This window comes from Globicephala melas, chromosome 7 (assembly GCF_963455315.2).
Source record: "Globicephala melas chromosome 7, mGloMel1.2, whole genome shotgun sequence".
NCBI lineage: Eukaryota > Metazoa > Chordata > Mammalia > Artiodactyla > Delphinidae > Globicephala > Globicephala melas.
In genome coordinates, this window is record NC_083320.1 from 13,266,018 (window position 1) to 13,291,055 (window position 25,038).

Sequence of the window (25,038 nt, forward strand, 5' to 3'; positions counted from 1 at the left end):
GCTTACCCTTAAAGGTGACCTTGGTCACATATTGGGTACCAGTGTGAAAGCATATAACGCAAGACACAGTAGTTTGCTATGAAGGGTATAGTAGAGCCGACCAGTGTTTCATATGGCACGTCTCAAATCTTCCAGAGCCTCTGTCCGTCACGATTTCTAAATAGAATGTGCTGAAATGATGCCACACCAGTACCTCTGGCTAACTGAATCCCAGACATCAGAGAGCTGACTCAAGTGCATCTGTCAGCCACTTAAGAGTTCTTTATACCCAAATGCAACCTTGTGTTAAAACTATATATTGGCTTGGGAAAAACGTCAGGGTCACAGATTTATAAAAAGCTGTTAAGAAAAACCTAGAATACTTGGAGTGGCTGCCCTGAATCTCTTCAGACTGGTATCCTAGGGGCGGGGGCTGCTCTTCCCGACTCCCGGCCCCACATGGAGTTGGAGAACCACACCCTGGGGTGTGACTCAGGATGAGAATTCTCAGAAGACTTTAATCAGAGAGCTAGGGACAATGTGCAGGCCAGATGCATGTGTGGCAAAAGTGGCAGAAGAAAAACAACACAAATAAGTCCACCCGCATGCCTGACCCACACCACCTGGGAAGGCCACCGTCAGTTCTAGCCAGTTCACCCTATGTGATACTCCCCAGCTTCTTACCTCACATTAATTACCCTGATTTATTGGTTTCTAGCTTGTATTATCTGAAACTCCCTTGTTCACGTACTTGTATTCTTTTATTAACTTGGTTATCTGCTGCCTCCTACCCCAAGCTCAAAAACCTCATCAGCCCCTCACAGCCTTAAGGTGGGGCTGGTAGGTTCCCCCTCTTAGCCCAGTTTCCAGAACAACGTGCACTGGCACATAGTAGGCGTTTCATGAATACTGGTTGAGGCATCTATGAACTTGCAAGCTTATTCCAAGGCCCTGAGTGAGGACTTTGGGCAAAGGAGACTTTGAAAGCCTGGCTCGGGAGATGCTGCAGAGATCCCAGCCACCAGACCGTTTATAAGCTTCTGATCCGATTCCAAGGCTGGAAGGGCGAACTGAGCTCTGCCCGCGCCCTCTCGCCAGCCCCGGAAAGTCGGGGCGAAACCAACGCGGCCAGAGCTCCAGCGCCGCAAGGAGCCTCCAAATGGGCACGAGGGCGGTGGGCAGGCCCCGCCCGGAGCCCCGCGGCCGCCGCCGCCCCGCGCCCCTCCCCCGCCACACGCCGGTCCTGGGGGCTGCGGGCACAGTCGCGGGTGGCCGGCTGAGGCCGGGGGTTGGCGCGGGCTGGAGCCGCCCCACGCGCGTCCCGCGGTCCCCACTCCAGAGGCGCAGCAGCCGGGTCGGGGCCGCCTGCCGAGTTGGCCGCGCGCGCCCGCAGGAGCGCAGAGTTTGGAAAGTCGTCGCGAAGCTTCGGCGGAGCGCAGGGGGTGGGGGGTGTCAGAGAGAAAAACCCGCCTCTTGCGAGTAGAGCGAGGAAGGCGGGGGGGGGGGGGGCGGGGGGAGGCTCCGAGTTCCGCTTCCTGAACGGCGGTGGGTAGAGGAGGTCGGCGCCGGCGAGGGCGGCGGGACGCGCGCTCCGGGCCCGCGACGGGCGATGGCCAGCGAGCGGACCCGCAGGTTCACCCGGAGCCTGCTGCGACCCGGGCAGGCGGCCGAACTCCGGCACAGCGCCGCGTCCGCCGCCGCGGTGGCTGTCAGCAGCCGGCAGCAGCAGCGGGTGAGTGCAGCGCGTCCTCCGCGCCTCCCCGTGCGCCCCGGGCTGCTGGGGGCCCGAGCCCGGCCTCCCGGAGCCCTCGGCGCCCGGTTCACTGCCGCCTCCCGGCTCCCCCGCCCCCGCACGGCCTCCGCCGCCGCCTCGCCCGGGGCCGCCAGCGCCACCTCTGCGAGGCAGCGGCACCAACGCGTGAGGACCGGGGGCACGTTTGGGGACCGGGGACGCTCAGAGGATCAGCCGCGCGGGCAGCAGAAGCGCAGCGTGGGAGAGGATATGCCTGGGTTTGGGGGTGTGAGGAGGTGACGGGAACGCATCGCGAACCCCGGGGGCGTTAGGTTGTGGGGTGCCAGAGACCCGAGGGGTGGATAGTGTACGGAGCGGAACCCCTCGGTCCTCGGGTCTCCGCGCCCCCTTCACCCCTGGCGACTAGGGCGCAGGAGGAGAGGGTGTGATCCGAGGTCCTCGCCCGGGCTAAAGCTGGCAACCTCACCTGAACGCTCTCGCGGAAATAAATGCCCTTCTCACCTCCCTCCCTCCACGGGGTAAAAACCCACAAACCGCTTTATAGGAGTCCAGAAAGGGCTGAGGGAACTAGCCTGGAGGAGACGTGGGTCGTTAAGTATCCAGTGGTTCCTGGTATTTTTCTAAGATGTTCGCAGGGTTCTCCCGCCAACTTTACTGGTTACTTCCTTATTGAAACGCCTTCTAAGAGAGCCGGGTGATTTCCGCGGGAAATCCCTGGGGCAGCAGCCAGGCGTTCTCATCTGATGCCCAAATCATATCCATACCTCCCCAGATGTTCGGAAGTTCCAGTAGGTGTCACACTCCGGGTTGGAAGTGTCAGGAGGAAGAAAAATGAACTCTTGTGGGAAAGGGAAGCGAGTGGGAACAGACTTAAAAGCAAGACTTGGGTTCAGCAGCGACACTCTTGGCCTGCCTTTGCTGGACCGGAATCCCACGTTGTGGGTTTCATTTTACTTTTTGCCAGGAAACATCATTAGGAATTAAACGGCTTCTTTTAAGAGTGTCAAAGAAAGTGTTACTCTTGCAAGTCACCCATCAGGAGGGAGCCAAGAGCTGCCCAGAGCCAGTTCCCACAGCCAGGACTTTTCTCTAAAGCCAGAGGTTGGAAAGTTGAACAGAACGGAAGCTAATTGCCTGGCAGAGGAAAGAGGCATCAGATGCCCAAGAGGGTGAGGGTGATTGGAGTGTGAAATGAGTCAGGAGTCAGTGGCCAGGGCGCCTTCTCTTTCACTTGCCACTGGCTGCAGTCTGCAGGCACCCAGAGGGGATTTAACTGTTAGCAGACCCTGTGCCAGGGGCTGCCCTGCTCCTGATATCAGCATGCACATTTTCAAGGCAGGAAGGATAATCGGTCAAAAAGAACATTTGGAAAAAAGGTTCAGCTAGAGTAAAAATAGAGATAGTAAAATCCTTAGGCATGCATAGAACGTAATTTTCACTTTGGAATGATTATTCAGGAGGGTGGCTTTGTCATTGTCTGCCATTTGCTTTAAGAGAACTTTATTTTGCAGTTGATTCATTTTACCAAATCTCGGTAATGATCTGGTAGACAAGTGCACAGAAATAAGTAGCATTCAATTGGAATAAACAGCCCTAAATGCTGTTTTTGATTTTTGTTTTATTTTTAACGGGGTTCTCCTAGAGTTTTTGGAGCACTCGACTTTTCTCTAAAGAATATGTATCCTAGATACCTTTGTACGCGGACATACACATTACTTTCTCCAAACTGATGTCAGATTTGAAATCCTAGGGTATCTTGTCAAAATGAATAAGCCCAGTGTCTTAAAAAGAGTTGGGGGAAGGGGTGATTCGCGGGAAAGGTGTCCCTGCCCCCCTCCCCTCACTTCAGCACCGTGGCCAACACCCTGGAGCCAGCTCTTGCCAAGACATATCAAAGGATCTTACCCATCTAGTCAGGCAGCTTGGGCAGCGATTCTGGCAGCACGGACTTATGTGCCTGGCATCCGTCCCATCAGTTAACTCTTAAAGGGAAACTGGAAAGTGAGGCATTCTCTGAGTTGGCACCCAAATGCAGTGGGAGTCTGTGGGGCAGAGCATCCCTTTGGAACCTAAAACCTTGTAATGGGACTGTGCAGTGAAGATGAAGCTTAGCTTACATTGATCCACTGCCTTAAGACTCTTTGTGTTTGTTGCTTCAAGTCCTCAAATCCTGGTTGTCAAGGGAGAAAATGAATAGTCTGGGGGAAGAAGAGAATGGGTAGCCCACTTCAATACAGGAAGTGGAATAGTGTGTATTGGAGCAAGCTGTCATCTACTGAAAAAATATTTGAGACACACTAGAAAGTCTTGCTGAGAAAACCTGTCTCACTGCTGGATTCATACAGTACCCTTTCTGAAATCTCTCTTTTGGGGACCGAAAATATAAATATAAATACATATATATCATACAAACATACACATAATAGGACAGGAAATCTTCAAAATGTGTTTGGATTATGGAGATCAGAGAACGAAGGGATGCTGAGCGAGGGCATTTACCGGGGGGCCTACTTTCAGGGCAGTTGCTGAGGAAAGTAGAGGTGGATTCCACAGCAATCTTGATCTTAGTTTTAACCCAAGGCACTGTAGTAGCTCATATGCAGGCAGACTCCTAGTGAGGACCCGCCTTATTCTACATTCCTCTTAAGAATAATAATGAAAAATTATCTGCACTCCCAACTTCATTGCAGCATTCTACACAATAGCCAAGATATCCCATTACAATGGATATATAATATTCCATTGGGGGTGTGTGTGTGTATACACACACACATATTATTTAACCTTAAAAAACAGGGAAATAGAAGGAAATCCTGCCATTTGTGTACATTATATTAAGTGAAATAAGTCAGACACAGAAAGACGAATACTACATGAACTCACGTATGTGTGGAATCTAAAACGGTAAAACTCATAGATGCAGAGAGTAGAACAGTGGTTGCTGGAGTGGGGAGGGGAGCAGAAGGGGAAATGAGGAGATGGTCATCAAAGGGTACAGATTGGTCACCTCTGCACGATGAATGAGTCCTGGAGCTCCAATGTACAACGTGGTGACAATAGTTGAAAACACTGTATTGTACACTTGAAATTTGCTAAGACGATAGATCTTTAAATCTTCCCAACACACACACACACGCGCACACACACACACACACACACACACACACACACACAATGGTAACTAGGTAGAGATGACGGATAAGTCATTTAACTTGATCATGGTGATCTTCGCATGATACATCAAAACATCAAAGTGTACTCCTTAAGTATATACAATTTTCATATGTCAAAGGTCTCTCAATGAAGTTGTTGGAAAAAAAAAAGAAAAAAAGTGAGAACAATAAAGAACAATTATGAGCAAAAGCCATAGATTTTGAAAACAGAAATATTTCCTCCTTAGTTATCCTAAAACTTTTTCATAGAAAACAAATGAATCACAACTCATGCCAAGGCCAATCTCAGGATCAAGCACAGCTTAAGTATTTCCTGACCGCCCCCCTTTCATAGTAGTCCCACAAAGCAAACTTGTGTATCGCAGAATCTCAGTTCAAAAATGATGAGGAACATTTCTCTCATGTCAGGGCTTGAGTGTTTTATTTTTTTTTGGTTGAATATACTACTGTCTTGGCCACAAAGTTGTAATGCCACTAATTAGAGATTCTTTTTTGCTAAGAAGCTCTTCTTTTAAAAATGTGTGAAGTGCATTTGTACTTTCACATGAATTAGTTCATCTAAATAGCTTTCTACAGTTGATTAAGCTATAAACATAGGATTGGTGCTTTTTTCCGCATATATATTATATTTGTTTGAGAGATACGGACTTTTATTTCTGGAACATGATTGGGTGGGTCACAGGAATGGAAGACTGAGTAACAGAGAGGCTAAGAACTAACGAGGGTCAGATGATGGGAAGGAAACACAGAGGCAGATGGAGGTTTGCCAAACACCAACTAATCATTTGGTCAATTTTTGCCTAATGCCTTTTATGTGTTTCCTAGATGAGAACATACCACTTTATTTACATGTATTCTTTAGGACATTTACTCTGCTGTTACACAAAAATTGCTCTGCAACTTATGTTTGAATTGTATCCAAATTTATTAATTTCTTTTAAAAAGGAAACATCCTGCTAAAAGCAACTGTACTTAATCAGTGTGTTTTCTCCCTCCCCACCCAGAAAGGCTAAGAGAGGAGAGTATTGATTCAGTATTCCCCCAGATTCCATATCCTTGCTTTGATTTGGTGTTTCCTAACTACCTCTGTTCCCCAGTGGTACTCCTTTTAATATTTTAGGCAGCTTTGAATAAGCAGAACCTTTGACCGACTGAAGATTTCTGGTTGAGAAGCTATGAATATGGAAACATGTTTACAGGGGCAGGAGGAATTCTTAGAAGGAAGACTTTCCTTCCCTCTGAACTTTGTGATATTTAATAGTTGAGAGTAAGAGGGTTTTAAGAAATTGAGTGGGAGATACTAGAATTTCCAAAAACTCCTATGCCTGGAGTAAGAGTCAGTGAAATGATGTGGGAAGTGATATTGAAGAAAAATGAAACACTTGTTTTGCTGTCAGTGTCTAGAATGAAAGCAGTAGGCAAAGCAGAGGCCTGTTAGTTTGGCATTCCCAGCACCGTCTTGTTCTGTTCCAGTTTTTTTTGACAGGGTTCTTCATAACAAGGGTGTTTACATTTTAGCAGAAGTCACAGGCTTTAGCACAAATCCCAATCCCACGTTTATGTTTTCAAATGAGGAAAGTCCCTAGCCCGGTGAAGAACTCAACACAAACTTAGTTTACAAGATCAAGGTTGAATGTTATTATTGACTGTATCAACTCAGGTTTTTGACTTCTCAAGGGCATTGCAGAGGTAACTTTAAAAATACATGGTAACAACGGTGGGCTCTAGAGAACTTTTACATGGGTCAAAAAGTGAATGAATAAACATTTTCGTCTGTCTCTTTCTTTACAACCTTTTTCTCTAAGGCCTAGCATAAAAAAAGAGAGCAGTAATAGTTGTTATATAATAAACCATTTGCTGAGAACCTACAAAGTGCCTGACACAGCATTGTTTTATTTAATTCTCAGAGCAATCCTATGAGGAAGTCATTATAGTTACAGATTACAGAGGAGGCCACTGAGACTCGTAGGGTTAATACCTTGCTCTGAGTTAAGTAACTGACATGGGACCTCTTTTCCATCCTGAATAGCAACCAGTTTTGTAGCTGCTTCCAATGGCATCTCTAAGTGGGAAGACACAAGGATTTTACTTTGGTTAATGTTGCCTTTTGATGGGTAGCTCTACCTAAGGAAGAAGAACTCTGTCCTTCCTACTGGCATTTCAGAGTACCCGTGAGGGGTCGCTTCAGTTTTCCTCTGAGGTTAGAAGCCACAGGAGAGGCTGTTCCAGTTACCCATGTTAATAATAGATCTTCCCAAGGCAACCGGAGCTCAGTGGTTAAGTCCTTAAAACATGAACTTACTTAGCTAACCCCATGCCATCTATCTGGCAAAGCCATAAGTGAATTGTGAAAGAGGGCGGAGTTCATTCTTCTCAAGTCCACTTCTCTCCCAGGACTGGCTGCTTCTCCATTCTCAGTCACTTCACCCACTCCAAGCAAGGGCCTGAAATTTTCCAATGCATCATGTGTCCTTGACGATACATACTTCCATGTGACTGGGTTGTGTTGAGATTCTTTTCTCACACACTATCTTATTCAAAGTTGTGATTCCAAGTGTCTTACAAAGATGCATGTAACATAGCAGCAACGAAAAATATAGTGAGGAGGTAAAAAGCAATATTAGCAACAACAAAAAGCAGTGTTAGGTAGATGTAGTCAGGAGTAGGTCAGTGGAGTACGATCGTATACAAAACGCCTAACCATTAAGTCCTGTAGTCTGGCTAAGGGTGCATCCTAGAGAACCCAGTCAAAGAGGAAAACATGATCAGCCGTGAGGTTAAGAGAGCCATAAGATAAAAGAAGATCATTTGCTCTAGACATGGTCAGCTTTAACTTGTACCGAGACTCCAAAGACAAGGTAGTCTTTCTTCTGTAATTTTTCGCAAAGGGCAGCATGATGCAGTGATAGACCCTTATTCCTTAGAATGTGGTCCATGGGCCAGCATTGGCATCACCTGGTCACTAGAAATGCAGAATCCCTGGCTCTATACCTGACCTCCTGGATCAGAATGTGAATATTAATAAGATCCTCTGATGATTTGTAAGCACATTGAAACGTGAGAAACACATACACACTCACACACAAAGCTACAATTTTAGCCATAGTTTTGCAGTGTATTGTCAGGTAAAGGCAATTGTGTGAGGGTCTAGTACACCATGGTTTATTCTGCAACTCTTTGAAAGAGTCTCTTGAGACAAAGGTAAAGTTTAGACCACCTAAGGATAAAAATGAGATTTGTTCATTGCTAAGTGACTTTAGGGAAGTCCGTTGCTTATTTGCTTTGTGTTTTCTCCTCCATCTAGCACCTTAATTGTAGAGTGAACTTAAGTTAAGCTTCTAGGTTAAGGAAAAAATTCTATAATGTACATGACATAGTTGCAATGTGAATCTGCAGAAGTTCTCACCCTGGTTATAACCCTAAAGATGGGTTCCAGGATGAGGCCAGTGTCACCCCACTTACCAGAGAATTTGAAAGCAGAATCACTCCAACTCAGGTAGGACATGCAATGATTACTTATTGCTTTAGAAGATTTATGTTGCCATCATATTGAAACCCTTAGTTATTTGAAAATAATTGGTTATATCAGAATATCTGATTGCTAGAATCAGAAAATGATGAACCTTTTTTCTTTCAGTCATTGACTCTCAGAAAAAAATGGTTTTTCTTGTTCTCATTTGAATGTCCTAAGGATGGGATTCCATGGAGTTAAAGACCTTGGTTTTTCCACATGTTGTAATTAATGTGGTCCAGGACCCCTTTGATTGGCTGTCCTTTACCACCACCTGGGGACACTCTTTCCTCTAGACGGCTGTCCAAGTTGAAGTTCCCTCATGCAGTTTGAACCATTTGGCCAGTTTGGGAGTTGGTGTAGTAAATATCAGATCCCGTGAGACTGGAGACCAGAATTCCAGCCCTGGCTCTGTGACTCTTTGCTGAGTCACTTCCCTTTCTGGAGTCTCAGTTTTTTGATCTGTGAAATTAGGACATTAGATGATTGGATCCTTACATTTGCCCTCTCTCTGCCCTGGAGTCCTCACGGCTTCTCCTCCTTGCCCCTCAGGTTCTCAGATGTCATCTGCTCAGGAAGGTCATCTTGGATTCCCAACTGCAAGTGGTTTGCCCAGCCTCCCTCTGCTACAGACGTCTCTGACCCATTACTGTTCTTTACTTTCCTCATAGCTCTTACCACTATCTAAAGAGATCTTTCTACTTATTTAATTTCTTATTTCTCTTTTCCAGGCTTTCTGCCTTCAAATATAAATGCCATTGAGAGAAGGGAACTTGTCAGTTTCACTACTTTTATGCTATATTGACTATATGAAAATAAGGGGCGGGGGTCTCCCTTCCCACTGCAAATGAGTGCTTAAGGAACGTCGGGAGAGTGGGCTGGGTGTATATCAGTGAGAGACTGTAGTGGAGTTATGACTTCAAAATGTCAGGGTTGTCAGTATCTGCTTATGCTGTTCCTTGAGCCATCTTCTTCACGGTCTAGTTGGTAAGTGGCAGAAATGCAATTAAATAGAAAGATATTGAGCACATCCTGTGTGCCCGGTACTTGACTCGTACAGTCTCTTTTAATCCTCATGACAACCGTATGGGGAAGGATTTCTATTCCTATTTTATAGACGAGGAAGGAGATGCTTGGAGATGAGGGACTTGCCCCAGATGAAATGGCTGGTAATTGTTGCATCCAGGAGTCACATGCAGGCAGTCTGACTCTGGAGTCTGTGTTGCCCACGATTAGTCTGTTCTGAAGACAGGTCCACCAGGCAGACAGGCAGATCTCATTAAACATGCAGTTAGCATCCATGTGAGAGAGCAAAGAGAGGAAAGGAAATCTCAGAGTACCAGCCGTAGGAAGAGGTTTTTAAAAAGAGTTTCTCAACGAGAGAAGAGCTGCGGTTACTTTTGCTCTGCTGAACAATTTTTCATTTATGACATCTCAGCAGAGTGGGATACTGGGAGTGACACCAACTTTGGACACTCTGTCAGTGTGATTCTTTCCCAAGGACAGGACTGGCATGGAGTGTGTTAAACTGTGCAAACAATGGCTCCTTCATCTCTTGAAAGGGGCATCATTTGATTCTTCTCCTTCTGTAGAAATACATTTCTGGCACGATATGCATGGCGTAGTTGCAGTTGCAGCATTACATCTGTTACATTGTCTTTTGTAGTCTTGATTTGAATGTTCGTGTTTACAAAGGAGAGGGTTTTTTTCCCACTGAAGTGAGATTTGTTTGCCTCTTGTCATTCACAGCAGTGTCAGTGGGCTGGAAAGAAATGCTTGTGTTCGCTGGACTTGACATGTTGACGTACATTAAATGATGTAGAAATAATAAAATGTAATGAATGTGACCGAGTTAGTGGCTATAGAGCAAAACACTTGCCTTTGAAAACGTTAATATTTGTAACTGGATTGCAGTGGAAGTGTCTGCCTCTGAGAACAGCAGAGGTAATGGACCCGAATCATCAAAAGTTCCTTTAATTGTGCTGCTAAATGTGAAAGTAGTCAGTTTTCCTAATTCAGTTTCAGCACAACCCCCTCCCCTAACACGTAGAATTGGGGAAGCGAGGCAGCTCTCTACGTTAAACACCAAAATGGCAGAGTTTAACGATAGGATGTGGAGGAGGGTCTATTGAAAAGGACGGCACCATTTATGATGACCACAGTGAGCTTTTCTTCATACAATTATTTTGGTAATTACCAATCTAAATGACTAATTAAGGCTGTCAAAATGACCAGTGACTTTGGGGCTTTCAAAACCCACATTCTATAAACAGAACACAGGCCTGAGCATCTGACTTGGCAAACAAGCAAACAAAAAAACTTAACAAAATTCACTATTCAATTAAATATGATAATTAAGTTATTTTCAAACACGGATTGTTTATTTGATTAGCTCTTAAAAGTCCCTTTGTCACACTCTTCAGAAGGAGAAAATGGGAATTAACTACAGCTGAGTAACCTTCCAAAAATGAAAGTGACGTCAGAGCTCAGTAACTTTTGGTTTTTTTTGTTTGTTTGTTTGTTTTTTGCGGTACCCGGGCCTCTCACTGTTGTGGCCTCTCCCGTTGCGGAGCACAGGCTCCGGACGCGCAGGCTCAGCAGCCATGGCTCACGGGCCCAGCCGCGGGGCATGTGGGATCTTCCCGGACCGGGGCACGAACCCGTGTCGCCTGCATCGGCAGGCGGACTCTCAACCACTGCGCCACCAGGGAAGCCCTCAGTAACTTTTTTGGAGAAGAAAATTCAAATCTGGAGAACTCATATTGAAAGTCATTTACTTTCATGTTTTTTACATTATTTATTTTAAAATCAGACATTTATTCAAAAGAGGATTTTATTTTCCAACGAAAAGTGTTCCAGTTTACTTTAAAGCCTGTATATCTACAATAGCTATAAAAGTTCCCTGTGTAACTGCCAGTAATAAAATTTATTGGCATACCAATATGCACAGATAAGATTCTTTCAGGACCTTTCTGAGTGCTAACAGGGAAGGTTCACTTATTAACTTCCATTTTTCAAAGTCAAAAGCCATTATGTGGTTGCTATTCAATCAATTTGAAAAATGTATCTTTTTATCATTAGGAAGCAATGGTTTCCAGGCTCTGTAACCTTGGCTATGTCTTTAAGCTTCTTTGGGTTTTAGTTTCCTTGTCTTTAAAACAATAAGGTTGGACAGTAAAACCTTTAAATATGCCTTAGTTCTAAAAATCTAGGGAGTTATTATTCTTTTTAAGAGGTTTTCATAGATGGTTCAATTTTTTTCATTTTAATAACACCATTATTGATTAAACAGCTGGTTTTAGCAATAGGTAGAATGGTTCCAAATGATCTACAACCAAATTTGTATTTCAGAGATGAAAATGGTAGCACAAAGTGGTTATTTGAGGATGTAATGAAGGGAATAGCATTTATACACCCAAAGAACAGGGCTAGAGGCATCAGAATTGGCAGAAGGACAGCCAGCAGTGACAAAGGTGGGCAAGACAGGTTCCTCCGACGTGGTGGAGGCTCAGAGGCAAGCTTGTAACCTTATTTCCCACTTTCTATTCCTGCAGAGAACTGTAGGCTCCATCTGCTTTTAAGACCACGAGCTCTCCGGTTCCCATGCCCAGTCTTTGTAATTGCAGCTCTCTGGCTTAATGTCTGTGCCAGGCTCCTCTTAGCGCCCACATGACTAGGGTATAGACCAGGGTGGGGGGAGTTTGAACCATCCTCCACGCTCCACACGTCTTCCCTGCCATCGAAAAATAGTAAGAAACTCTTTCTTTTTCAAGTTCTGTCTCTGTCACCTCCTTCTCACACCTGAGAAAGGTAGTATGATCTTTCCTTGTGATCTGTCTGGTGTGATTTCTGAGCTGTTGAAAAGACAGCAGAATCTTCCTTCCCAGATCATTCTCCTAGCAGCCTGTTCCCTAACAAGGTCCAGCATATTTCATTCAGCAGTTAGAAGTCAACCTTAAAGATACAAGATGAACATTGACTTGAATTCACACCAAAGTATAAATCCACTCCCCAGCAGGTGTACCTTGGAAATCGCCTTTACAATAATGGGCGTAAGAATGGGAGGCTTGTACCAGAAATACCGTTTCATCTTTTACTGGTAACTAGTCCGATCTCTGGCATGTAAATGCGTGACACGTGTCCCTGTTGCCTCCCCTGGAAATGTAGAATGAAGTGTGGTTTTGCCCTCACATTTCCAAAACCCTGAGAAACCTTCTGGATAAGCACTGTGGTTATTGTTTCCATATTTCCAGGACAGCAAGGTGGCATACAGCAGTATTTACTAAATGCTTGTTAAATGTAAGAAAGAAGGTCACCCTTGGAGATGACAGAAGTACATGTTAGGCGTGTGAAAGGGAATCTAAGTGCCTGGTTTGCAGTAAAGAAATTCTCAGGTATGTTTCAGAAGAAATACTTTGGTGAACATCTGACTTGGCAAACAAGCGAACAAAAAAACTTCACAAAATTTACTATTCAGTGAAATATGATAATTAAGTACAAGCATATGGAATGTGCTCAGTTGTCACAAATTGAAGTATCCTGAATGGAATTGAATTCAAGATTCCCAACAAAAGCTATTTAAAGATAAAAAAAAAATTAAAATGTTAATCGGCATGAACGGATGCTCTTGGATAAATAAGACTCAGCCCAGCAGGTGTTAGTGTTGTTCTAAGACCAGCTCCTCCCCTTGTGGGCGCCTCAGTGGCACACACAGGCTTCACTGTTCCGCCAGGGGTGTCACTGTCATTCCCTCAGACGCTGTTAGCAGTCACAAGCCTGGGACAGAATAAAACTCTGGGCGGGCTGCAGAAAATGATGGATTCAAATGCAGGAAGTGTGGGCGACAGAGTTTGGACAGCAGTCGGTCCCCAGTCCCATGATGGAGAGAGGTTTATGTTTTCAAGAAAACACTTCATAAATCACCAGAGCTGTATGAGGTTATCAGTGAATGTGAGAGTGCTATTTGAGTTCTTAAAAACTCTGCTGCTTTTCTTTAGGTCAAGGAGCTTTCCTGACACTGTTTCAGAGGGTTGTAATAACTGTGCTCTATGTTCTCTTTTTAATTCCAATTTTCATCTAATAGTCTCTTTTTACAGCTGTACTTTGAAAACCTTTATTAAATTGATAACTCAACATATAGATAATAATGGAAAAATAAAAGCAGTGATCACCCATAATCTCACCACCCACTGGTAACAGCTTTTGGTGTGCTTATTTTAAACATTTGTCTGTTCACAAAAATATCCTTTGACACACGTTTAAGCTAATAGTGAATATTTAAATTTTTCATGGGTGTTCAGTGATTCAAGCTAAATTTTGTCCTGAGAATTCTTTCTTCTGGTGCTTACGGATACCAACTCCACGTGAAATGTATGTTGGGAATGAGAAAAGAGAAATTGTGCTACATTTCCTGGTGTCCTACCATCATAAACATTTAGACCTAGAAGAAAAAGTCTAAAATAGATCAGGAAGTTGAGTCACAGGGAGGCTGAAGTGGATATGGTCAGGGTGACAGAGCAAGGTTGATGAGCTCAGACCCAGTGCCTTTCCTCCCTCAGCCCAGGGCACCGTGAGCAGCCCGAAGTATAATTTAATGTCGTAAAAGGAAAGTCTAGAATTTTACTCAGATTTCTATGGGGCTTTCCAGCAAAAGTGAATAAGCCTTAAAGCCAATAGAACACCGCTTTCAAAGGAGTTTAAACAGTGAACACACACTTAACCCGTGCGTGCACACGTGGCTTACTTCCTGAACACGTGAGGTGGGTGTTACCTGTTGCTGCTGAGACTCTGTGACCTGTGTTTAGCAGCAGGTTGAAGTTGTGGGTCTCTGATTTGTGAGCGCACGGAAGGGTGCGGTTGTGCCCTTGGGCTTCCTGTAAGCTGACACTGATGCCTTTTGCTGCCACCTTGAGTGATCTGAATGGTGACACGTGATCTCTCAGGGCCCAAAGAAATGATCAGAACTTGACCGAGTCTGGGCTTCTGTGACTTTGTGGAGACACCAGCCCTGTCACTAGATTTCTATGGCTGCCATAACAAAATTACTACAAATGTGTGGCTTAAATAACACAGACATATTATCTTCCCATAAGGCAGGTAGGAAGTCCACAGCAGTCTCCCCAGGCTAAAATCAAGGTGTCAAGAGGGCTGAGTACTTTTCCGCAGGCTGGAGGGGAAGATGTGTTTCCTGCTCATGCGGGTTGTTGGCAGAACTTGTGACGGTAGGGTCAAGGTACCTGTTTTCTTGCTGGATGAAAACTGAAGGCCATTTCCAACTTCTAGACACCAACAGCTTCCTTGGCCATGGCTCCTTCTTCCATCTTCAAAGCCAGCAATGGTGGATCGAGTCCTGGATGTATCACATCTCTCTGACTCATTCTTCTGTTTTCCTCTTTTGCTGTTAAGGACTCATGTGATTATGTTGAGCCCTCTGGGTAATGCAGGATACTCTCCCCATTTCAATATCCTTAACCTTAATCACATTTGCAAAGTCCCCCTTTCCAGGAAAGTTAGCATACTCCCAGGTTCTGGGGATCAGAGGGTGGACATCTTTGGGGATCTTATCACACATGCATTTAGAAGGATTATTAAAAGGACAAATTCTTCCCCAAGTACCCCTGAATTCCCTCTGTTGGAGGTCGGGTTAGGGCCTAGTCTCTGACCAGGCCTCATTATTTTATGTGAGAGTAACTCTGATCCATGGTAGATCTCAACCCTACCAGACCCTGAACTTCCTTCTCCATGTTGTCTTTAGTTTCATGTACTGAGGACCCTGGTGGGCAGGACCAAATATTCTGTGCAGCAGTTCCAGACAAGCTGTCTACAACTTTGTGTACATGGACTCAGTAACCATTACTCAGAAACAGAGGCTGAAACTACCTTTTATCATTTTACCTAATGGCTAAAAGAACCCTTTAACACAAGCAGTCTTATTCGAAATGGCATCTTTGATTCATTAATAAACAGAGACTCGGTACATTTTGGGGCACAGAAGACTGGATCAAGAATTACTCAATATATTTTCAGATTATGGAATACCTCTAGGGGAAGTGGACCACTTCATGTTGGAATTCACCAGGGATCTAGCCTTAGATCTTCTTTTCTCTGTCTCTCCCCAAAAAACCTCCCTCCTTGGTTCATCCTCCCACAGATTCAGCAACGCACTTATGCACTGATGTTTCCAACTCTGTCTCTACTTCGTGCTCTGTATCTGAGCCCTGCCTATTGATGCCTGTAGTTTGGAGTCCCCTAGTGACTTCAAACTCAACAGAATCCATATCTAATACAATTTTTCTTGCATCATAAATCTGTTATTCTTGTTACCTGAGTTTTACATCTCAGTTGATCCTTTAATCTCAAACTGAAACCATGCTGAATTCTTTCCATTCCCTGCCACCCTGCAGGGGATCACGCTCCGAGTGTTGACAGCTCTACATCCTAAGTATTTCAAGCATCGCCCTGACCACAGTGATCTAGGTAAATCGCTCGCGATTTCTTCCCCAATGCAATTGCCTTTTGCAATGTCCTTGAGGTTTTTCTCCAGAACTACTTCCTGTCTCTGTTCTCCCCACCCAGTCATCCACCTTCCACACTTCATCTGCCTTATCTTGTGAGCACAGACTTCTGATCATGATATGTTTCTTCCCGAGTGCCGTTCATGCGCTTGATGACTGCCCCGGTGGATTGAATCTCACCTGGTTCCAAACTTGCCTTTCCAGCCTCACTTTCCATTAGGTTCTTTCCTCACTATGCACTATAGCCACTTAAGGTTCTGGGCGTTTCCTATGGATGCTGTGCGCTTTTATGCCACCGGCTGCTCTTTTTTCTCTTCTTGTTCAGCTCCTACTTGCCTTTCAAGACCCAGCCCTTCACCTGTTACCCTCCCTAAATCTATAGGCAAACAATCTCTTCCTCTCCTGAGTTTCCATAGCACTTCTTGATATGTGATTTACTTTTCATTGTAATCGTTTACTTATTGTCTCACCTCATCAGACAGTTAGTTTTATCATAATGTAATAAATGACTGGAGAGATGTCTGTGCATATTTACAGTTCTTTTAAATGTTCTAACCACTCCATGTTCTTTTGAAAGGGAAATGCACTGCAAATATTGTCATACAGGAGAAGCAGTAAGGCATTATCTTTCTCTTCCTTACTTAGATGCTTAAATATTACCTAGCTTTGCAAATAATAGCCCAGCATTCAGTCCAATGCTTCTGACAAAAAAATGAAACCGGTTCAGAGATTTTTTAAAAGGACCCATTTTAATTATTGCCTTTCAAGAATGGATGTGGCTGTGAGGAAAAATTGCATTTTAGGTCTGCGATTTCTTTATTTTTCAAAGCGCACCCCCTGTCATTTCTCATTGAACATTTCTAACATTTCTAAATATTTTTTTCTAGTTGCAGTTAGTTACAATAAATTGGACATTAAATGTTTATGAATTATCCAGTTTGCTGGGGGAAATACAGACACATTTAATTGCCCCAGTGCTAACACTGAAAATCTTTGATGTGGTAGTTCAGACCCCAGCCTCCCTTTGCTCCCTTGTCAAAGGCCCAGGGGCCACCTCTGAGCACCTGGTGTGCAACATGCACCTGTGAGGCACGGCCCTGACTGGGTGTTTCCCAGCCCAGAAGGCTCTTTTCTCCCTCACCTGCCTTCTCACATATCAGTTGCTCCAGGGACCCTTCCCTCATCTCCAGCCAAACCCTGGAAGCTTGAGTTGCACTGGGTACCGCCTTCTGTGGCAAATATGGGTTTCCTGGTTATAAACTATGAATGCTTCATATATAAAAAGAATATCTAGAGCATATGTTTATTCCTGAAAGACTACAGGTGAAAGTGTTGTTTATGAAACGCTATGAGCAGCACCTTCACGGGCCTCTGTCCGCCTCTCTGCATCCCAAGCTCCTCCTTCCTGCGAAGTAGCCACTAAACAAAATGTCCTCAGTATTCATTCCCCTGCTTCGTTTTTTCCTTTTCCTTTTTTATTTTGAGGAGCTTTCAGATTTATTTTTTTAACATCTTTATTGGAGCATAATTGCTTTACAGTGGTGTGTTAGTTGCTGCTGTATAACAAAGTGAATCAGCTATACCTACACATATATCCCCATATCCCCTCCCTCTTGCGTCTCCCTCCCACCCTCCCTATCCCACCCCTCTAGGTGGTCACAAAGCACCGAGCTGATCTCCCTGTGCTATGCAGCTGCTACCCACTAGCTATCTATTTTACATTTGGTAGTGTATATATGTCCATGCCTCTCTCTCACTTTGTCACAGCTTACCCTTCCCCCTCCCCGTGTCCTCAAGTCCATTCTCTACGTCTGTGTCTTTATTCCTGTCCTGCTCCTAGGTTCATGAGAACCATTTTTTTTTTTTTTAGATTCCATATATATGTGTTAGCATACGGTATTTGTTTTTCTCTTTCTGACTTACTTCACTCTGTATGACAGACTCTAGGTCCATCCACCTCACTACAAATAACTCAATTCCGTTTCTTTTTATGGCTGAGTAATATTCCATTATATATATGTGCCACATCTTCTTTATCCATTCATCTGTCGATGGGCACTTAGGTTGCTTCCATGTCCTGGCTATTGTAAATAGAGCTGCAATGAACATTGAGGTACATGACTCTTTTTGAATTATGGTTTTCTCAGGGTATATGCTCAGTAGTGGGATTGCTGGGTCGTATGGTAGCTCTATTTTTAGTTTTTTAAGGAACCTCCATACTGTTCTCCATAGTGGCTGTATCAATTTACATTCCCACAGCAGTGCAAGAGGGTTCCCTTTTCTCCACACCCTCTCCAGCATTTATTGTTTGTAGAGTTTTTGGTGATGGTCATTCTGACTGGTGTGAGGTGATAGCTCATTGTAGTTTTGATTTGCATTTCTCTAATGATTAGTGATGTTGAGCATCCTTTCATGTGTTTGTTGGCAATCTATATATCTTCTTTGGAGAAATGTCTATTTATGTCTTACGCCCATTTTTGGATTGGGTTGTTTGTTTTTTTGATATTGAGCTGCATGAGCTGCCTGTATATTTTGGAGATTAACCCTTTGTCAGTTGCTTCATTTGCAAATATTTTCTCCCATTCTGAGGGTTGTCTTTTTGTCCTGTTTATGGTTTCCTTTGCTGTGCAAAAGCTTTTAAGTTTCATTAGGTCCCATTTGTTTATTTTTGGTTTTATTTTCAGTTCTCTAGGAGGTGGGTCAAAAAGTATCTTGCTGTGATTTATGTCATAAAGTGTTCTGCCTATGTTTTCCTCTAAGAGTTTTATAGTGTCTGGCCTTGCATTTAGGTCTTTACTCCATTTTGAGTTTGTTTTTGTGTATGGTGTTAGGGAGTGTTCTAATTTCATTCTTTTACATGTAGCTGTCCAGTGTTCCCAGCATCACTTATTGAAGAGGCTGTCTTTTCTCCATTGTATATTGTTGCCTCCTTTATCAAAAATAAGGTGACCATATGTGCATGCTTTTATCTCTGGGCTTTCTATCCTGTTCCATTGATCTAATTTGTTTCTGGTTTTATGTTTATCTTAGTTTAGTATTTAGAGTTTATCATCATTGGTAGATTTGTTTATTGATTTGGTTGCTTTCTTCCGTTTTTTATGTATAGATATATATTTTTTTTTTCCTTTTTCTCTTACTGTGAGCGTGTATGCCTCTTTGTGCGATTTTGTATGTATAGCTTTGCTTTTACCATTTGTCCTAGGGTTCTGTCTGTCCGTTTTTTTTGTTTTTTAGTATAGTTTTTAGCACTTGTTATCATTGGCAGATTTATTAAAAAGTAAAAACTAGTGGAAAAATCTCGTATACCCTTCTCACTGAGATTCCCCAAATCTTAACATTTTACCACACTTAATATTAATCATTCTCTCTCTCTCTTTCTCCCTCCAGGCTCTTTTTGCCTCTCTGTTCCTCTCTCTGTCTCTTTAACACACACACACATACACACACACGCACACACACACACAATATTGTTTTCCTGAAATGTTTGAGAATAAATGGCATACATGATACCCTTTTACCTCAAAATACTGCTTCAGGAATATTTCTTAAAGCAGTTCTCTTACATACCTATACTAGAATGATCAAAACCAAGAAATTAACATTGATACAATAATAGTATCTAGCCCATACATCTTCTTAAGATTTTGCCAATTGACCCACTGTTTTTTTTTTCTGGTCCCAGATCCAAGGGTGACATTGCATTTAGCTATCACATCTGTTTAGTTTTCTTTCATTGGAACAGTTTCTCAGTCTTTCTGTGTCTTTCTTGACCTTGACACTTTGAACAACACAGGTCCACTGCTTCGTAGAATGGCCGTCAGTCTGGTTTTATACAGATGCATTCTCACGATTAGATTCAAGCCAAACCGTGTGGGGCAGGTATGTAGCAGAAGCCATGGGGTATCCTCAGTGCAGCCTGTGGGGCGGGGGGGGGGGGTACATGATGTCAATTTGTCCCATTGCTGGTCACTTAGTTGCAATGGTGTCTGCCATGTTTATCCTTTAAAGCTACTAGGTTCCTGCCTTAGTCAACTTGAGCAGCTATAACAAAACACCATGGACCAGGGGGTTTAAACAACAAACATTTATTTCTCACAGTTCTGGAGGCTGGGAAGTCCAAGATTAAGACACAGGCAGATCTAGGGTCTGATGAGGGCTCTCCTCCTCATTTGCAGAACGCCATTGTCTCAGTGCATCCTCACGTGGTGGAGAGCTGAGACGGAAGCAAGCTCTCTGGTGTCTCTTAAAATGTCATTAATCCCATCACTAGGACTTCACCTCCATGACCTAATTACCTCCCAAAGGCCCCGTCCCCAAATATCATCACGTTGGGAGACTAGGGTTTCAACAAAAAATTTGGGCCGGTGGGTGGGGGAACACAAGCATTCAGCCCGTAGCAGTTCCTTCTGTAATAAACCAGTAACTTGTAGGGAGACCTCTGAGACCCTCCTCTGTTTCTCCTTATACTTTCGCCGCTGTTTTAACATCTGGAGATGATACTTTCCTAAAGTAGTTATTGCTATGAATGGACATTTAGGTTACCTCCATTTTTTGTTTTGTTGTTTGCTATTTTAAATCTCCTGGTGCACAAATGCAGGGACTTCTCCAGGGCACACCTTCTTTAACTTTAGCAACGCTGCCAGATCGTCTCCAAAAAGACCATATTGCTTTCTATTCTCACACACACTTCTTAAACTTACTATCAAGGCTTTTTGATTTTTGTTGGTTTACTGGGTAAGATGGCATCCTATTGCTGATTTTATTTGCACTTCCCTGTTCACAAAGTAGAGCATCTTTTTATATGTTTACTCACTATTCTTGTTTCTTTTTCAAGCTGACAATTTAGCATATATTTGGAAGATTTGAGTTTATATCAATAAGTATTCCAAAGATTAAAGGTAGGATGATTATTAGAAGTTTTTTTGTAGAGGAAATTTTTTGAATTTAAGTTGCATTTTGAAGTTTTGTTAGCATTTTCTCAAAACTCTGTTGGTAATTAGGATCAGTCCTCTTCCACCATCAAGTTCATGGACTTCATTATTCACTACATTAGTGTCCTGTATAAAATTCTCATAATGAAATTCACAACAATAAATGCAAGCAGGTGTTTCCATTTAAGAAAATTCCATTTATTTGAACTTTTGCTCAAATCTAGGGACAGAAGGGCTATTTGGCCCACAGACTTTCCTGGCCCCAAGCATCTCTTTTGCAAATGTTTTGTTTAAATCAGACTGAACTGAACAATATAAAAATGTTTGAGTTTGAAGTTGTAGTAAATGCCCAGCCTGAAGTCTCAATTTTTTTCTGGCACAGCTTCTGGTAGGAATATATAGTTTTATATTAGAAGATTCCGTTAGACCTTCAGTTTAGGTTAACAGTTAGATTCTACACTTGTATGAAAATGTGTGGTTTTGCAAGTGAGTTTGATATAAAAGAATGGCTCGTTTTTACTGTCCCAGGGCTGCTGCTGATCAGGCTTGTGACGTGGAGCTGGGTGTGGGGACCCTATGGTATGGGTTCTGGCAAAATGAAGCCTTCAAGGAATAAGCGGAAGGGCACCTGCAGAAGTGGAGCTGGCAGCTCAGTCTGACCCAACCAGAGTCATGGACTGAGTGGTTAAGTAACTTACTCAAGATTAAACAATTTTAAATGGTAGAGAGAGCGCTCAAGCTCCAGAACTCACAATCTTAGCTACTCTCTTGTAAAATACTGTGTGTGTGTGTGTGTGTGTGTGTGTGTGTGTGTATGGACATTACAACATTATGCATTTTGGAGCATAATGTCAAAAATGCATAATTAGGAAAATGCCATTTTTAACGTTATTGAGTGTAGAATCCAACCTGATTTGTGTCTTTTTGTTACTTAATAATTGGAAAAGCAGTTTCTACAAAAGTTCATTAAAAATAACTTATTGAAATGAAAATATTTACAACTTTGTAGACCGTCGTAAATTATTTAATGTCTGGGTCCCATCTTCGTGTTATGTGGTGAACTTCCAACTGATCGAGTTCCCAAAGTTAGCTCATGATTTCTCTGCTGCTTTGCCAATGTGCTCACCATCTTTTATCTTGGTCTTTGCTGTGACTCATCTGTTCTGCTCTATAGACTATATTGACCACAGATGAATATAAAACCATAACAGTTTTGTTATGCTGACATGTCGATTTATCTCTAGGAGTGGCCTTGAGATTCCTGAAGAGCACAGGCACTCAAATTTGTATGTCTTGGAGAAGAGCTGGGAGAGAAATAAAACAAACAAACAAAACAACAACAAACCTTTATGACTCTTCTACCCTCTATCCCAACTGAATTAGGAAATCAAATTGCAGATTCAAAACAGCTAAAGTCTACCAATATATATGATCATATACAGGAAGTAGCGATCTGTTGCAAGTATTTGATGTGCAAACCTCACCACAGAATAGAATGGAGCTCCACCCCAGAGGGTGCAAGGTCTTCAGGGATAAATCCTCGCCGGAGTTTCTCTTTTAACCACATTTCTCTCGCCTTCTTAACAACATGTTTTAAACAAATAACATTCATTCAAATAAACAGTAAGGGCAGTTTTGAATGGGGAAGTAGTCGTAAATGGGCATCCTGGGGTGGGTAGGTAGCGCCGTAGATTGGGATGAGGAGGCATTAGTATTTGCATAGCTTAAGTGGAAATGAAAGATTGATGAACTGATGATTTACTCACTGTTTAACCAACTGCCTAGTACTCTTGTCAAGTTCTCTGATGGACACAGGATATACTGCTGAGCACAATGTTTAGGATCTCTGCCATTTATTGGTCCCTGCCACATTAGTTGTTCAGCACAAGACACAGCTCTCCAACTCCCCTCACATTCAGCAAACTCCCTTGACTTTTGCTCAACTCTCCCCCAAAGTGAGTTCCTGAAACAAATTGCTGCTTGTTTTATCTTCACAGACGTGTTTAAAGCCAGTGAATATAAACAGTACATTTCTGTGTCACATATGCATTCCATCACATTTATGGAGTTGTCTTCATACAAGTGCAAGAGGGGTGTGTATGTGTCTGAAACACAAGATTCTTGGGAATCTAAACCAATTTTATTTTCTTGAATAGGAGGAGATGCTCTAGTGTATCTTAGACTGCTGAGGATGGAGATTGTCCTAAGCGATAGCAAATGTTGTTTCATTCATCTCATGTTGAGATGCTCGCAACACATTTTTAGAAAATGACATCATTTTATGATTGCCATCAAGTTGACAAATTGTCCCTTAGAATCTTAAAATAGCTACCTCTACTCAGAGGAGAGAAACCCTGCAAAATCCATCATAGCCATCAGTGTCACTTTTGTTCATCCACATAATGTAATAAAGTATGATTTTTGGAGAACAATCATCATAAAGTATAGGGGAAGTTGCTTCTGAAATATTATATGTTGCTGTGTTAAATTGTTCGGCAGAAAAAAATCCTTTGTTTCGTGATTAGCTCATGATTTCTCTGCTGCTTTGCCAATGTGTTCACCATCTTTTATCTCGGTCTTTGCTGTGACTCATCTGTTCTGCTCTATAGAATATATTGACCACAGATGAATATAAATGTATGTCTTATTCTCAACAAAATGCCGGGGACATGTAGTTCAAAGTGTTACGCCTCCTTTTTAAAAAATATGACATACTTTAATAGCGATTTCAAGACCATTCACTTACGAATCATTACAAACGTGAGGGTTATAAAATAGGAGAGCAAAATAACATTAGATTGTTGGCAGTTTCAAATTCTGAAAAGACATAGAGGTAAGTGCTCTGTCTGTGTAGACAAATAGCTATATATACGTTGAGTCTGTATCTCTGACTGAGCTAGATTCACAAGGAATGAGGCACGAGAACTACATGTGGATGGCAGATATGCCTGTAACTGACACCCGTGTCTTCAGGCTTCAGCTTGTTGGTTTAGCTTTGTCGGTTGGTCACGTCACTTGACTGAAAGCATGGGAACTTACCTAAATTATACTGATTATGGCTACTGATTCTCCCCTTAATGGTTGTGAAATCAGTAGACCATGCTTTGCAGAATGAGAACCCAACATTAAATACTTTCGATCTTTTTATTCACCCTCACATTCCAGCCTGATACCCAAGCCAGAGCTCAGGGCTGTGTTTGCTAAGGCGCTGCCAGCGATGAGAGGATAAACCATCCACTTCAGGATGGAAGACCTGGAGGCAGAGAAATGTGGAACAGGCCACTGTGTTTGACAGCAAATAGTAGGCATGGAACAGCTGGAGACAAATGGAAGCCAGGAGGGAGTAGATGCCAGGAGTAGCAAAAATGGGTTTAAAGAAGAAAACCAGGCAGGAGCATGGGACACTGAAATGGGGTTGGCTTGGAGATTTGTATCTCAGCCAGGAAAACAAAATTAAACCATGCTCTCTTGAGCTTTGAAGTTGCCAGCCACCAAATTCACAGTTGTCTTCTTTTTTGTTAACCATGAGACTCTGCTTCAGATCTTGGAAACCTAGAGCCTGTATTAGTTGGGAAATGTGGTATTTCTCCATATCCATTCAGGAAACTACCACATCATGTGGTCAGGGTGACAGCCTTTACTCATTCAAAATCCCACACATCATAGCAGGGGTCCTGAGCATATGGAGGGCTGCACGGGCAGAGAACCTGATGAACAAACTGTAAGATGATTGGTCTCCACTGTGGCCTAACCCATAGGGCTGTTTTCTCTCTTACATAATTACCAAGTGTTCTTAACAATTCAAAAGGAAAGGTTTAGGGCTTCCCTGGTGGCGCAGTGGTTGAGAATCTGCCTACCGATACAGGAGACGCAGGTTCGTGCCCTGGTCCGGGAGGATCCCACATGCCGCGGAGCGGCTGGGTCCACTGAGCCTGCATGTCTGGAGCCTGTGCTCCGCAACGGGAGAGGCCACAACAGTGAGAGGCCCACGTACTGCAAAAAAAAAAAAAAAACAAACCAAAAAAAAAAAAAGGAAAGGTTTAGAAAATGGACAGGCACTCAAAAATAGATTGTTGCTAATTGGTAACAGAGCTTTTTTTTTTAACGTCTTTATTGGAGTATAATTGCTTTACGATGGTATGTTAGTTTCTGCTGATAACAAAGTGAATCAGCTATA

At 43.1% G+C, this 25,038-nt stretch overlaps 1 protein-coding gene across 2 annotated transcripts in view; it reads left to right on the top strand.

The window, feature by feature from the left end:
* Positions 1-1,544: 1,544 nt before the first annotated feature.
* Positions 1,545-25,038, top strand: part of DOCK10 (dedicator of cytokinesis 10) — a 279,856-nt gene continuing 256,362 nt past the window's right edge. For both annotated transcript variants that reach the window (XM_030833224.2, XM_030833310.2), the window contains exon 1: positions 1,545-1,711. In XM_030833224.2, coding sequence (XP_030689084.2) covers positions 1,589-1,711 — 123 coding nt within the window. In that variant the 5' untranslated portion in view covers positions 1,545-1,588. The remainder of the gene's footprint in view (positions 1,712-25,038) is intronic.